The 17349-nt window shown below is 35.4% G+C and overlaps 1 protein-coding gene across 1 annotated transcript in view; it reads left to right on the top strand.

The window, feature by feature from the left end:
- The window catches only part of LOC150094452 (neuroglian-like), a 479168-nt gene extending 469297 nt beyond the window's left edge, over window positions 1–9871 (top strand). The window contains exon 23 of the mRNA XM_090412472.1: window positions 8230–9871. Coding sequence (XP_090268598.1) covers window positions 8230–8440 — 211 coding nt within the window. The 3' untranslated portion in view covers window positions 8441–9871. The remainder of the gene's footprint in view (window positions 1–8229) is intronic.
- The last annotated feature ends 7478 nt before the right edge of the window (window positions 9872–17349 follow it).

The following is a 17349-nucleotide window of genomic DNA, read 5'->3' as shown; positions in this document are numbered from 1 at the left end:
TGTGTGTGTGTGTGTGTGTGTGTGTGTGTGTGTGTGTGTGTGTGTGTGTGTGTGTGTGTGTGTGCCCCTACTACATAATTCAATGAATATCAGTAATTTGTGTTACTTTACAACGACTCGTAGTTGATCTCATTGGCAAATTTAATTAGTTCTGAGTAATAGTTTTGATAAGTCTCTGTTTTGACACTGGCCACTTGTCTCCAGAAGTAATGACGTGTTGCATTAGGGGCATCCGTATGGAGTTCAGTAGTTGGCAGTCGTAAAGTATGTGGTCAACAGTCTGTTGAAGTTGTGAATTACAAATACATGATGGTGATTCCAGGATATGGAATCTGTGTAACTAGTGTCTTAGGTTTCGTGTCCCATTAGTAGCGTGGTTAAATAGCGTGGTTTTTTAGCCGGAGTCTGCTTCTGATGCTAGGAAAGAATTCTTTTGTTGATGATCCGTTTTTTGATGTTTTCCATACCTCTTCCCACAAGTCTAGACTTCTCTTCTCTGCAAGTGTTTTTATAGCAGATTTCGAGTAATTTTGGTAACTTTTTTCTAGCCGCTTCGTTAGCCAACTGATCTGATCCTGATAGAGTGAGATTCCAAACCAGCTTTCTTGTCAATACTAGAAGAAATCTACCAGTCAATACTAGATACATCCAGTTTTTCTGTTCGATACTGCACAAAATCAAGGTAAAAGCAGGAGCGATTTCAGGCACGTCCGTTCGCGTCTGAGCTTGTGCGACTTCTCTCTCTCTCTCGCTCTGTGTGTGTGTGTGTGTGTGTGTGTGTGTGTGTGTGTGTGTGTGTGTGTGTGTGTGTGTGTGTGTGTGTGTGTGTGTGTGTGTGTGTGTGTGTGTGTGTGTGTGTGTGTGTGTGTGTGTGTGTGTGTGTGTGTGTGTGTGTGTGTGTGTGTGTGTGTGTGTGTGTGTGTGTGTGGCATCTGAGAGTAATTTTATCATGGAGTACAATTTTTGGGGCCCATTCCCCTTTTCCATTAGTCATTTTGTTCTTATCCACTATGGCTTTATTCAATGATCTGTAGCTTGTAAGGTTAAGAAAGGGGTGGAGTGGAGCTCTCTGTTAATTTTCTGCATTTAAGCACTTATGTCCTTTCACCCCTTCAACGATAAACATAAATAAAATAAAAGGATCAAAGATAAGAGAGCATTTGATTTGAACATCTTTGTTTATGCTACAATACAGATAAGGAGAAACAATTCGCATTGAAAACTCCTTTTATTTTTCAATGCAGATTAGATCATCAGAAGACATAAGTATTAGTAAAAATGTAGAAAAACGTACTGTTTACTTTTAAAAAGCTCTTTCATAGTCTTATTTTTTCGTGAAACATTTTGAATCACACCTTGAAAATTAATTGTTCTGGCAATGTTTGATTAAATACTCAGCCTGGCTTAATCCAAGATGTTTCTGAGACATAGTAGAACTGAAGTTTGTTAAATGACTTCTCTCAAGAGGCTACTGTTGCTGGAATTGTATAGTATTCTTAACTAACAAAATCCTTTGGAAACAGGGCTGTCATCAAGGCTGTACTGTGTTAACAAGTTTAACAGATCCAATGACTAACTGCATTTCCAAAATCTTCTTTATGTACTGAGAAATGTACTTTATGTACTAAAATGTTGCATTTCTTTCCCAAAAATCATCATCTTCAGGGTTAGTATGATATTGCTCTGATAAAGGTAAAGCTTTTCTCTCCACATCACTTTCGAACATGTGAGATATTTCCACAAGAAATCAAATTTATCTGCTAACTGCTTTGAAGTGGACAGTTAATCCTGACATAACATTGTCTACCAAAACGTAAAACACTTACTTTCTGAAGTCTGTCTCTCCTGGAGTAGGATCGGTGTCATTCATTTCTTCCAAGTTATCTACTGTTGTTTTGTTGTCATACTGCCTTGTTCTCTTGCGCCTAACTACATCACATCTACAAGAGAGTTTTATTTCTATATTTCGGTTTGATGTAACCAATTTGGCTTCATTCCACATGCATTTCGGCATGTTGAACTGGTTGGCCGAGTGGTTAGCGTATCCACTGTCCAGCAAAAAGGCTGCGAGTTCGAATCTCGCCGTAGGCATGGATTTTTGTTTGTGAAAATACTATTGGTAGTGGTCGGCGGTGGATGACGTTGGTGTAGATGGTGAAGGTAGTTGCGGATGGTGGAGTGGTGGAGAAGGAGAGTTGTAGAGTAGGTATCCTCCCTCAATGAGTCTTTGAACTCCCTGGAGGTGTTATGTAATTAAAAAAATAAAAGTAAAATAAAAATTTCCAGTTGTTACGACGTTTTTTCATCTCTCCGAGGAGAGTTTCTATGTTTGCTACTCCAACATGCAGTGTGCCATCTCAATTATGGATGATTTCATTGCAAATATCTATGTCAGCTAATATTTTGTACCACACGGCTCATATTAACACACAGAAAAAGATGTCACATATAATAAAACTCCATGGACTTCATTTCATGTTTTCGCCGTCAAATTTAGTTCCATTTTCATTTTCTGGATCTACCCTTCATCGGAATACTGTGCGTGATTACCCAGATCAACTGCTCCTTGTTGGGGATAGGGTTTCCAACAGCATATAAATGTAAAGATTTTTGAGGTTGCACTTAATCCAAATTGAAAGAACGTTTGTAGACCCCGTTTTAGATTTTCCTATCGTTCTTTCTTGTGTTTTCATTTCCCGTCTCCTGATTTGTGAGAATACGTTTTGGAGAGATGAATTATAATCTATACCATAAATGGCGAACCTATGGCACGCCCGAGAATTTTGCTAGCACTTCAACGATTTACAGGTGATATCCTTTTATACGCTTATGAATTATTCTACTTTTTTTTTTAATTGTTACAATACGCACAAGTTAAATTTTGTTTGACACGAAAGAAACTAACCAACAAACACGAAGCCTACTGTAGGAACAAGGCCCAGCAGAAAACTATAGCTGATGTAAAGAATAAGTTATATAATGACTAGGGATCCCATACGTCCCGGGATAGTTCCGGTTTATTACTTCTGTCCCGGCGTCCCGATATGTTTAGTTCGGTACGCTAAATATCCCGGATTTTTTAGAATATAAAAATATTAACATTTCTAATAAGAATTAGTACAAGTCGTAATATTTTTGGGTGCTTTTAAAAATGTATGTTTATAAAACAAAAAAGCAGAGACATTTATTTTGTAGTTCGGTGAATTACCACAATGTTAGAATTTTGGGAAAACGATTTAGTTCCATACATTTCATTCAGCCGGAGAAAAGAATGTCAGAATGAGGGCGACAGTCGCCCAACTGTATGTTTAACTAATCGCAACCACGGCATCTATTTCATTCGTCTGGTCGGCCGTAAATTTTTAGCAATCTTTTGTCTCAAGCTTAGTTCGCATAGCGTACGATATCCAACACCTCCGAAATGTTTCTCATTGGTCGACATGTTTTTGAATCTTAACGGGACCACGATAGTTCATTTTCTCTCAATCAATGAGAAAACGATTATTCAAGGGGAAAATGGCGGCCCGTGTGTTAGTGTTTTTGTGTCGTGTATTATTGATGATGGAATTAAGAGTCAGATAAGTCATTGTGTTGTTAATTAGTGGCGATAGTTTTGAATGATAAATGAATATATACAGAGGTAAGTGTTCTTCATTTTCTGAGGTTTTTTAAGGTGAAATATTTGCTACCGATGCTGGTAGATCGATTTGATCTACGGGATATATATATATATATATATATATATATATATATTTTATATATATATATATATATATATATATATATATATATATATATATATATCCCGTAGATCATATATATATATATATATATATATATATATATATATATATATATATATAGAGAGAGAGAGAGAGAGAGAGAGAGAGAGAGAGAGAGAGAGAGAGAGAGTAACATTTTATTGCTGGTAGACACCTAAGAGTCTATGGGATCTGCTAGTGGACCCTCAAAAAGTCCACAGGATTGTCTTTGCCTGCTCGGGACACCTGAGGGATCTCTACTCTTTCTCCATCTGTGTCTCAACACATTTTAAAAATGGCAAAACTTCTAAATGAGATGGGGGGGGTGGGGGGGGGGGGGGGTGGGGGGGGGGGGGGGTGGGGGGGGGGGGGGGTGGGGGGGGGGGGGGGTGGGGGGGGGGGGGGGTGGGGGGGGGGGGGGGTGGGGGGGGGGGGGGGTGGGGGGGGGGGGGGGTGGGGGGGGGGGGGGGTGGGGGGGGGGGGGGGTGGGGGGGGGGGGGGGTGGGGGGGGGGGGGGGTGGGGGGGGGGGGGGGTGGGGGGGGGGGGGGGTGGGGGGGGGGGGGGGTGGGGGGGGGGGGGGGTGGGGGGGGGGGGGGGTGGGGGGGGGGGGGGGTGGGGGGGGGGGGGGGTGGGGGGGGGGGGGGGTGGGGGGGGGGGGGGGTGGGGGGGGGGGGGGGTGGGGGGGGGGGGGGGTGGGGGGGGGGGGGGGTGGGGGGGGGGGGGGGTGGGGGGGGGGGGGGGTGGGGGGGGGGGGGGGTGGGGGGGGGGGGGGGTGGGGGGGGGGGGGGGTGGGGGGGGGGGGGGGTGGGGGGGGGGAGATAGATCTGTTCAGAAATGCATCTCGGAACATCAAGACCACATTCGTCTTTTCAAACCACAGAAATCTGGTCTCTCTCAACACTGAGTTGAAAACCCAAACCATGGGATCCATTGGGAAAAGTCGAAACTTTTACATAGATCTTTATAATAAACATGAACGTTTATATAAAGAAAGTGCTGAAGCCCTACTACACAGACCAAATTTAAACCACAATGACATTCTTACTATTCCTAAAGTATGAGAAATTGTCATACAGAATTGCGTAAAATAATCTGTTATTTTTTTTTATTTTTATTGTTTGTTTCAGTTATATTTTAATTTACTTCTATAACACGTTACTGCATGCATATTGAGATTCCATCGTAATCATGTGCCCTAACTGTATGTTATTCCTAGTATTGTTTGAATTACTGTACTGAGGATGTCCCAAGATACCTGGGATGAAATATTTATGTATTAAAACTTATCACTGTGGTTAGTACATGTGTTTTTTAGTGATGCCATATAAGCAACAATAAAATTCTACCAAGGGTTAAAACTTTTTGTGAGAAAGTCCATCGGAATGACAAACGACACCACTTCGTGAATGTGTGAAAGCTAACAATATGTAGTGAATGTTGTTATGACTGTTTCACATGTTATGGAATTTGGTTGAAGAGAATTAGCATTTCAACTCAACAATTATAGATTGTCTTTGGGTCACACAATCTTTTGTTAATACCACACCAATCATATGCAGGTCTTCATAGCTGCTCTCTCATCTAAAACAAAATTTCATTTGTGCATATTGAAACAATTTAACAAAAAAAAAAAAAAAAAAAGGCTGAATAATTTATAAGCATATAAAAGAATATCATCTGTAAATTGTTGATGTTCAGCAAAATTCTCGGACGTGCCACCTCTGGCACACATGTCATAGGTTCGCCATCTATACCTCATACCACCAACACTTCGACTCTCTGATCCTCTTTAATACTATTACTTTTCTTTTACGATGTTGGTGCCTCTAAGCCTAGAGCAAGTCCTGGTTCTATCAGGAACATAATAAATACATGATTTGCCACTTCAAATATACCTGTCTATCAGTGGCATTGCATGCCCATTTTGGTTGGGTGTGGGTTATGCAACCCATGCTATAAATTTCACGTCATTTTGACTGTATGCATGGGCGTCCACAGGAAATTGTCCAGCTGGGGGGGGGCCTTGGAGACAAATAATTACTTCAATAAAAACGTCTTTTAGCATTTTTTGATGTAATTATTTGTCGATGCAAACTATAAATACATTTTCATTTTACATTGATTTTAATGATCTTTAATTCTTGGGGGGGGGGGGGAGTAATCGGAATTAACAGTTTTTAGCACAATTTCATATATAAAAAAAATTGACCGGCGTATTTTATTAAAAATGAACTAATTAATTCCCAAAATCCTAAATCAAATTATTTCAGTTTAAAAGCAAAAAAAAATAAAAATAAATAAAATGAAATTAACAAGTAAAACAATATTAAATTACATACACTTACCTTTTAAAAATGTATTTTTCTGTTCTGGTCACTGTTCACAACAGTTCATTTTTTTCACAAATCAGAAAAAGATTAACCAGAAACACTTGCTTTATTGCTGCGATAAAACATGTTCTATGGCTACCCAGCCGTGGGCCGAAACAGGCCAGCCCATAATAAAATTTTAAGACAGAAAAAGCGTCTCATGGTCGAGGGTGTAAGGTTACATATCTCAATCACTTTTACAATTTGTGGAATTTTTTACTCGATCTGTGGGGCAGAGTTCCCCGTTGTCCCCCCCCCCTGCAGATGCACATGACCGTATGATTGCATTTTTATTGATGTATGAAAGTTTTGAGAGTGTATAGCACATCAGCGCTCATCTTAATTAGTCCAGTGCAATTAATTGCAAGATAACTTTGATTACTTCTGCAGTGGGACAACAATCAGTTTGTTTTAAGATTTATTAGAAAATAACAATGAAGGAGAATGCTATATTTGGTTGGTATATTTGAAATACTCAAAGATGAAAATATGTGAACCATCATTTATAAGACATGTGAGAATAGGAAATGAAAGGAAAGAATAAATGTGAGTAGAAATACTGTCATTAATGCTAAACGAATTATTAACACGTTCACTGCCAACTACGAGTATACTCGTAGTTGGTAAACCAGCTACGAGTATACTCGTATGACGCTTACCACCGGCAACGAGATTACCGTACTGACCTTGAAGTGAAATTGCTTGGCGTACGGGAACAGACTATGCCGAAGTAGCATGGCTGCGAACATGTTAATAATTAACATTTGTGATATGTGTGTCCTATAAGTTGCTGGGTAGAGCGAATAGCATGAGCCTATAAAGTCTAGACATGAATAAGTGAATTTATGATGGCATAATTTAAAAAAAAACTTATGAGACAGAGTATGGCAGGAATAAATATGGTTTAATGGAGCAGCCAATCATATAAAATTTGTTGCCCATGTTATATGTATTTCTCTGGTTTGTGTATATTTCGCTCCGTTTTCCATGAATTTTCTTTTGTTTACTGAGACTCAGAGTACATAACATCCGATCGTTATCGGAATTATCCACACTTTCCTGGAATCCTACATTCATTAGCCTTTTTGTTTTTTTTTTAGTATCAGCAATTCATCTGTCTTATCAATCTCACATCTGCTGGTATTTTTTCATATCAACAATGTCTTATAATACACAGAATATTCATTTTTTATTCAGGAAGAGATATTGTTTACTGTCTGTTGTTTCCAAACACTAGAATAAAAATGCCTGTATACCATTAAAAAACTTTGCAACCTCAACAGATGCTATACTGCATAGCAAGAGGAACATTTAGATTTATTTCTCCTAACATCCACTTTCAAATTTTCAGTTCCAGAAAACATGTGTAATTGTAATACAGCCATTATACAGAAAGTGCCCAACTCGTGACAACGTTCAGTTGAATCGGTTGACACAACCAATCACAGATGCTAGGTGAGCTCAAAATGTTAGCTCACTTAGCCACGCCCTTCTCGACAGTTTAAAAATACTACAACACTAAGAATTTGACCCGCTGCGCCCTCTTTACATATTTGCAAAGTATGCAAAGGTGTATGCATTTTGAAAGCACACCTGAACTATTGATTCGAATGTGACGCATTGTTTACGCATCGAAAAGTGCCCTCTTCATGAAGCACTAATGCTTCATTATCCTGGTGAAGAGGGCAATGAAGCATTAGTATATTGTGTTTAATTTTAGGCAAAGTCTACAAACAATTAGGGGAGTCTTTAATGGGGATAAATGCAAAAATATAATATGGGTGATACTGAATATTTCATGAATGAGCACCACACAACCGGAATATTCTCCCATGCTGTCTACAATAGTTTGTAATGAATCTGTTTATGATAGCAAAAGATAATTGCTGCTTTCATGTTCAGCATATATATATATATATATATATATATATGCTACTTGTTAATCAAACCTTGTGTTCATTTTTAGGATGAGAAACCACTTTTGATTGCATGTTATCTGGGAATGCTAGCATTTCAGATTAAGTTTGTTAGAATTTTGATAGATTATCTCTAAAGGAAATGAAGAAAATCTTATTTCTAATTTATTTTGTCTTTACAGAATGGAAACTCAGACAGCTCCTCGAGGTAGTCGTACATCCTTGACAAGCAGCCTTAAGGGAGCAGAAAGTGATACTGACAGTATGGCTGACTATGGTGAGGGAGAAATGGGTAAATTTGGTGAAGATGGTTCATTTATTGGTCAATATGGAGAAAGAAAGAAGAAGGAAGGTGAGGCAACATCACCATCTGCATTGGCAACGTTTGTGTAGTTCAGTGCAATATTCTTCATTCTCTTGCCTGTGGAAGGAACTCTTGTCTGGAGAAATGTTGAAGTGCAACTCCACTGTACAGAACTAGTTGGTTACTATTTTGGTTTTCACAGTTGGCTACAGTTACTCTTCTGGGTCATTTGTTCCATTCTACTGCCTCAGCCTTGCGAACTTACATGGACATTCCAGGTAGTCTTCAACAAGAACCCAGTGTTGTGATGTCTGGATTGTGATTGTTACGGCTGTGTTATTACTAGTGTGTTGATTCCTTGTGCAGTTAGGTAATACTGGGGAAAATAAAGCCCTGGCTATTGTGTTTTAAAATGACCAGACACTTTAGGAACAGCTACGTATGCTGTTTATCCGTCTCGTTTCATTGGAAGATGAAATTATTTCTGTAAAATGTTTAATTTTTCATACAAGACTGTTAGATTCTTATTGTGAAACTTTTTTTTTTTTGTGTATATTATGTGCTGGCAGTTCTATAATTAGTTGTAAACTGTAGTTTTTGTTTAAGTTTATAATAATAGCTGAAAGTGACTATTTTCTATGATTAATTAGATAATGGTTGTTTTAAATTTATGGTCAAACATTTTTGGAAAAAAAAAAAGTTCCAAAATTTAACTTTATCTCAGGGCTATAGTCTTTATCAGTTATCCTTAGAATAGTGATTTATGTGTTGGTTACAGCCATGACAGCATCTATAATGGATGCTAGAATTCATACTGCCATACTGCCAACTATATATATATATATATATATATATATATAAGCCACCTTAGTGTCTGCCATCAGATGTTTTCCATTAAACATTTCCAGTATCAGTGTTATTTGATCTTCCAAATGGGCTGCTCCCACCATAATACTACTGTTGCTGAGCAACTAATTGGGATAGCAGACTGAAAATGTTATTTTTAATTACCATGTTGATGTTTGTTATTTGTCCTGTGGTTGTATTTAATTAGTTTCAAAGGCACCATCAAGTTTCATACAGTTCGGTAGTGTTCATATTACTTATTTCATTAATTATATGTATGTGCATACTTGTATTTGCAACAAATGTATATTGCCTTTACAAAAGGTGTTCAAAGAATTCTCCAAGAAGAAGCACTGCTTGTTATTTCATACGTTAAATGTACAGAAGCAGGAAGGCCAACAGTGAACCTGTTTGATGACTGGGAGAAAGTGTGTCCAGCTGTTGGTATTTCCTTTTTTATATAAGGAAAGCATTTGTTTTTTAGTAAACATTCATCAATTTAATTGAAATTGCTTATAAATTCTCTGAAAGTAAACATGATCATATATATATATATATATATATATGATCATATGCTTCTACTTGGTTGTTGTGATACATTTTAAAAAAATAGATTTAATGACTTAAAAAACCGAGATAACTTATAAAGATTTTAATGAGAATAATACAACTAGTTTCGGCTTATAACAGCCTTCATCAGGTATTCATAAAGGAAGAGAATAATACTATTTTCTTCCTTTATGAATACCTGATGAAGGCTGTTATAAGCCGAAACTAATTGTAGTATTATTCTCATTAAAAACTTTATAAGTTATCTCAGTTTTTTAAGTCATTAAATCTATTTTTTTAAATATGTATATATAGTATGTTGATATATATAAATATAAAGAAATATATTATAATAAAAGGTAATAAACAACCATACAAAATTATTAGCTTAATGAAATTTTAGCTCTAATTGATATTACTGTGGATCTATCCATTGGCAACTTTCATTATTTTCCCAGGGGCCTATGCATATGAAAAATACCCAGGGATAGAACTGCAGAATGAACTACATTAATTAAGAGATACATAATAATGCTCTGAAGATATTCAAGACAAATGGAAAGCATTGGCTAATTATTTCTGATATCACAATAATTATAAATCTGGAAGTGATGAAACACTAGCCAGCTTTGAAGTCGGTGCAATTCTCAATTGTTTAAAACCATATATATATATATATATAAAAATTTCTGAATCACAAATATCAGGGGCTCAGTTGCTGATATAACTTATAAAAATGGCTTAATTATTATTCATGAAATTTCAAAATATTAAGCTTATATATTATTTCATTGATACTTGATAAAATACATAAATTGAAGATAATCGTTTCAGCACATAAGTTTCATTTTTAAAACAAATAAAAATTCAAAACAAAGAAAATGACAGTGAACTTATTAACACAGTGTTAGTTATATAGTTTCAGGAGAGATATGTGTTTTTTTTTTTTTTTTAGATCTCTAGAAAGTCCTTTCATACAGTATTTTTTTTTTTAGCAATTGTGTAAGACTTGTTATATGCTGCACTTTTATCATCAATGCCTGACATGTATCCTCAAGGATATGATAGTACTACATGAAAAACTTGCATCACCACTAACTTCCTATATACAGTTTTCCTCCAAATCAATCTGTTACCTGTCAAGACTCCAGCATTATCAGATCTTATATTTCTGACTTCTAAGACACTTTTTTACTGTATCAGTTCACCTATATTTGTCTTTTTCCTGCCAAACTGGCAGAGAATACTTGTTTTGCTGCATTTTTGTTATTATTATTATTACCACTTTGGACGACTTCATCCATTCAAAAAGTTCACTTATTTTATGATTGACTTTGCCATACTATTAATTTACTAATGTTATAAGCGAAGACATTGGAAGATGCTTTATTGTGTTATTAATTTAAATTAAAAAAATGGAATATAATGATAGTGCCTATAAAACTCATTCTTTTACATGCAAGTTATCTTGGAGGCAATCAGTATACATACATCAGTCTTAATATATCTAACACCAATGTTTCCCACCCACCAGCATGTGGGATCATCATGTGTATAGTACCAAAATAATTTTACTGGTATACAGTATAGTTTAGAACTGAGAAACACTGCTTTAGAGCTTAAAGATACTAAAACAAAATATTACTTTTACTGAAAATAAAGTGATATTTCATTAATACTCTCAGTCATTTGAAATTTTGGAGTTTATTTATTAGCATATCTGAGGAGTTAGTTCTCTTGTACCATTTACACACACATTGCATAATTTGTGCTTCTTTTTGGAATATTTCTTGATCAGTATGCAACTTGTCTAAATGTTTACCTTTTCATCTTTTGCCATTTAAATATTTCCAGTTTGTGATGAATGGTAAACATGCCTTACTTGTATATTTGATTATTTAATACACAAGCATGTGATGAAAATTGCCTTATCTGTATATGGCTTAGTTTAAATTAGTAATCCTAAAGAAACCTTGTCTTAGATAACTAAAGTTTAATAAGTTCTCTCAAGATATGTTGTATTGTTGGAAACAAGATCTGACCTTCTGTATGTTAGTTTAGTGCAATTTGCTGTTGCCACCCCAGTGATTGTGCCTTGGTTACCTTTGTTATTCAGTATATAATCTGTCTCATGTGATTTGTTTAATTGATTTTGAACAGTCATGTCAGAAGAATGACATTCACAAAAAGAATAAACTTGAATGAATATATTCAAAGTAAGTTTTAGCTGTGAAACTTGAGAAGTTTATGTCTGTTAAAATTCTTTGATAAAATCACTTAGTATTCAGTATTTACTAAGCTCACTGTTTAGAATTATTTTTATAGATAATTAGTTTTGTGTTAAGGTTTTATTGTAATTGTTGCCCTACACTAATTGTGACTGGACAAAGAAGTTATAGTTTGTTACCATTGTTTGTGTGCTGGGAAGTTGCAGTCCTTTCATACAGTATTTTTTTAACATTTGTATATGTTATTTTCTCTGTGAATATTTCTAAGAAACAAAAAAAATTAGCATTCATGGCTTAGGCAGTTTTATATATGTATTCTGTCATTGTGCTCATAATTCAAAAAGGAAATGCAATCCGTTACTATTCTTTAATTTTTCTAACTTTTTGAAATTTAAAAATTGAATGAAATAGATTGCGAGGTAGGCTTACCTAACAATTCATATTTTTAAAATTAACTAACTTTCAATAGTGAAACTTGTGACATCTCTCTGCAGTTTCAGAACTATTTTTTTTAACAAAAAAATAAAACTAAAAAAAAAAAAAAACTGTCCATACGAAACTTGAATTTTTATATGTATGTTGAGTGAATATGTAAACTTTCACAGTAGTAGTATGGATTCAAAATTTCCATCTCATTTTTGAAACCTGTAGTATCACACTAGGAAGTTACTTAAAAAATAAATGTATATATGGATAAATCAGCTTTAATACATTTAAGAAAATATCAGTTAGTGATTTTAAGTTTACAGTGTTAAATTAATGTGATAAAAATTTATGCCTATGTTACTTTTGCAAACGTGTACCTTATTTAAAATCAGATTTAATTACTTCATTTAATGTGTCTGATTGAATAAACATGATTAACTTTCTGGAGTGATACAGATACTCTTTACAAAAAAATAATAATAAATCTGAACATTTGTAATCTTTATATACCTACTTGAAATTATGTTTTTCATAATTACCATCTCATGTATAATTGTTTGGTTGTGACGGTGGCACTGCTTGGTCTGGGTATTTTGGTCCTTCTTGCAGTGATACTTAGCAAAAGGTTATAAAACATTTTTATTCCTAATGCTACTCCCAGATTGCTTTAAGTTTCCTCTCTAATCCTCTTCCATACTTTCATTCAGACCTAATTTCTTCAAATTGCTGGTGTTACTATTTAGCAAATACATGTGATAAGTTTGACATTAAATTATTATTTAAGAATTTACTTAAAGTAAATTTTTAAGATATTTTAAGTGATGCATGGGAGTTTTTAGTTTTGTAATGCTGTAGCAGAAAACAAAGAAGGAAATATCCAAAATGACCATTCCTGGCTGAGTCATTAGAAATGGCAGCTTTCATGTGGTAGCTGTATACAGAGATGTGGAATTTGTGCAGCAGCCAGTATGGTGACCACATTCAGCTTCTCGCTGATATAATCAAATAATTGTGATCTCATGTAGTGGCACATTGCAGACTCTTACCTCTGGTAGAGGTTATTAGTACACTTCAGGGCTAGATGTATATGTTGATGTTTCCTGAAGTTGTATTCTCCTGTACTAGTTACCAATAAAAGTTTGGTCCCAAAGAAACGTATTAGTGTGTTTATAGAGTAAAACTAAACTATATTTGCATACCAGATACATCTTGATTTAAAAGTTTAACAGTATGCCTAAATTTTAATAATAAATGGCATAGCAACATGTTCTTTTAATCACCATTAGCTTTTATTTTTGTGAGGTATAGCAAACTAGAAAAATCCACATAGTGCAACACATCCTCTGAAAATTTCATAAAAAGACCAAATTTATTTTGCATGATATAATCAAATAATTGTGATCTCATTTTGTGATCCCAACAAACAAAAACAAACATCTAATTGACTAACTCTTAAATCATAGATTTAAGATTTAGTCGATTAGTTAAGAGTTAAAAAAAAAAAAAAAATCTAAGAGTGGCTTTTTTTGTCCGACATTGATTAAATTGCAATTAGATTTTCCTTAAACATGTGAGACTCACTAAGCTAAAATTATAAAACAACTGCTAAAATATAAAATTGAATGTGGTCCTTGCAAAGACCTGTTGATGTGCAATTATAATTTTTTTTTTTTTTTTAATGTGATTCCATCCAACTCCAAATAAAAGAATTAGAGAAATACAATGCCATCATAATTAGGGTTGCATTACCAAAACAGGTCCTTTTATATAACATGCAGAATATCATATTAGGACAATAACTTCCGAGAAAAAGAAGTATCTTCTGCATTATTAACACTAAACATGAGGATAATCTTGAATGACAAGCAGTATCAAGTAGAATGATTGGCCAAACATCAGAATGGGGAATTGGACAGTGAAACTTATTTGTGCAGGGTTCCCATAGAAGTTTCTACTAAAGAAGTAGAAGAATTTTTTTTTGAGTGATTAGAGAAGGCAGCTGACATAAAGGAAAACTTAATCCTTATTGGAAATCTAAACAGTTGAGTAAGAAATAAACATCAGAGAAATGTTTTAGGAAAATCTGGAGAAAAGAATAATAATAATGGAAAGTTCATGACCCTCAAATATCGAACTATAGAAGTTTTGCAGTGCCACACTGCGTAATTCAGTAGGTGGAATTCCACATGATAATATTTTTAAAAAATAATTCTTTTTCATCTGAGAGAAAATCAGACAAGACTCTTTAAGTCTTAAAAATGAAGTGCACTGTTTGCTGGCCTGTTAGGCTAGCAAACAACACATTTGGTTGGAGAGACCTAGGTTTGGATCCTGTATAGAATTTGAAGAACTATCATAAAACTTTCAAGTCGAAGGTGAAATGACAAAGTTCTTTTCCTCCCTGAAAACAAACTAGTCCCATAGCCTTATTTGTTTCTTTAATACAAACAACCCAAAAGAGCATGACTGTTGAATATTATCACGTAGGATAACAATATGCATTTCAATTTATGTAACATGAAATTTAAGGCTGTTGGGAGGTGCACAGACCTCCCCTCTCTCCTGTCTTCCTCCTGTTTTGCTTACCAGCATATTCTTATTCAAGATTCCAGTACTTTTACTCACTTAAAATGTTCATAACATTTGCACCTAGATCAAGTCCTATCTTGGATTCGGGACCCCATATCCTATAAACTAGTATGCTGCATTTATTCAAAACTTTTAAGAAGTCCATTATACACCCCAATGTTCTAGACTGAATTTTAATGTACATACACTGGTATCTAAAACCTAAGGACAAACACTATTTCTGAAGATTACAATTGTAAATTCAGACGAATCAACTTGTGATAATTTGTATAACTGATGATTCGAGTAGGAAATGGGTTAGACATTCAAATTTTCGAATATCATGCAAAGGGTCACATGGTAGCACCAACAGGATATGGCTGCACTGAGTGAATTGTGTTTGAAGGAAAGCTCTTTTCATTAAGGAATAAAGTTGCAAACTTGGATGTCTTGTAAGGTCTCAAAGATGATTTCATGTGGGGAAGAATTATTGGAAAGCTTGAAGGTCGCAGAATTACTGATATTGACTTATGATTAAATTCCTTAGCCAACATTAACTTAAAATAATGTCTTAATAGCAGTATTAATATATTGAATTCATTTCGTTATTTTGTGTCCACATCTGACCATGTGATTTTGTTATTGCATAGCTTATAATAAATAAACAGCTTGTGTGTTGTATTCAATTACTTGCGCCTTTTTTTTTTTTTTTGACATGTTCCTGAACAGAGTAATATTTCATTAATAGCAAGACTCTTGAGAACACAACATTTACTTTCTCTTTGTTGTGACCATCTGATTCATCATATTAGTCGAAGGGCTGTTCTGAACATTTTTTTAAGATGCAACAGCAGTAAATGGGCTGAATTGCTATATGGCTAACGTTGAAGAATACTTCAGAAATTACACCTTGTTAGAAGATCCGTCCAGACTGTTTGTTACCTTCCATGAGGAAATTCTGAGCAGCAAAGAGATTAAATGTTAAGATCCAAGTGTAGCTGACAATACTTTCCAACGAAGACTTGAAACGGTGCCCCAAGATGACTTTATAATAGTTCCACAAAATACGGTGCACCTTTACTTATTATGATTGCTACCTACATTCTTGTGATGACAAGAAATAGGGCCGTGCCGTTAAAAGAAATTATACACATCCTAAAATAATAAACAATTGCAACTACTAGAAGAGGAAAAATTTTAAAAAAATTGTACCTTTGATCATCAAAATTACATAATAATGCAAAAGTGTATTCCGCCTATAATCTTATTAAAGATGGCAATAAATATAATTAACCGAAAAGATTTCCTAAGTTTTCTGAACTTATTAAAGTTCAGAAAACTTAGGAAACTAAACTTATTATAGTCTAACCAGTAATAGAAAAAATTAAAAAATATAAACATAAATGGATGGAACACGTTCAAAGCATGAAAACAGAAAGATTACCAAAACAAGCCTTAAAGTACAAGCCATTAGGAAAAAGAAAACCAGGACGTCCTCTTAAACGATTCGATGATGACTTCTAAGGCTGGAACAGGCCATGCCAGGCCTAAATCCTTGATACGCACGATGATGATTATAGTCTAACCAAGTGAAAAATAAACTCTCAACATCTTTCTCTGAATCCGGAGTAATTTAATAATAAGGTTGCATACCCTTTGGCAACTCCTATAGGTTTGGATGACACCTCATTGCTTCTGCCTTTGTATCTCCACTACTGGGCCTGGCTCCCACTGACGAGACCTCAATAAAGGTCGAAACCGGTATGGGTAGTGGCCATTGCCTTAATGCATAGCATTACACATATCCGCAAGGAGACGTGCTTTGCATTATGGGAGATAGTGAGATAGGAGTGATGAGAACTTTCTTCACCTTTGCAACGAGTTGCCTGGTGTTGCACTACCTTATCCCAGTCCTGAAGATACTTTCAGGCGCAAACTTTGTTTGCTCACGCTTGGATAAAGGATTAAACAACTTATTATTACAAGCAGATGCTGTTAGTCTCAAAGAGGGTTTGAAATAAATTTCTCCACTGAAATCTGCAGGATATCATAGGAGTTGTGGTTAAGGTATTAGAGAAGTTAGGACTAAGATTCAGAATTGGGTTGACAACAGAAAAACACTTTGGCAGTCAGCATGGATTTACTAAAGGAAGTCCGTGCTTTAGCAATCTGCTTACTTTTTGTAATAAAGTGACAAGTGCATTGGATAAGGGTGTTGCATATATAGGTATATATTTAGATTTTGCAAAGGCGCTTGATAAACTGTCACACGACAAGCGGGGCTGAACAGTAGATTAGTTCGCTGGATTGGAGTTGGCTGTGAAGAAGAAGGTTACTAGTGGTGTACCTCAAGGGTCTGTTTTGGGTCCATTGTTATTTAA

The sequence above is a fragment of the Typopeltis vanoorti genome, chromosome 22, assembly GCF_054136105.1.
Source record: "Typopeltis vanoorti isolate ZY-2024b chromosome 22, IOZ_Tvanoo_1.0, whole genome shotgun sequence".
NCBI classification, from domain to species: domain Eukaryota; kingdom Metazoa; phylum Arthropoda; class Arachnida; order Uropygi; family Thelyphonidae; genus Typopeltis; species Typopeltis vanoorti.
The sequence above is the reverse complement of the archived record's forward strand: the minus strand, read 5'-3'. Positions and strand labels throughout refer to the sequence as shown.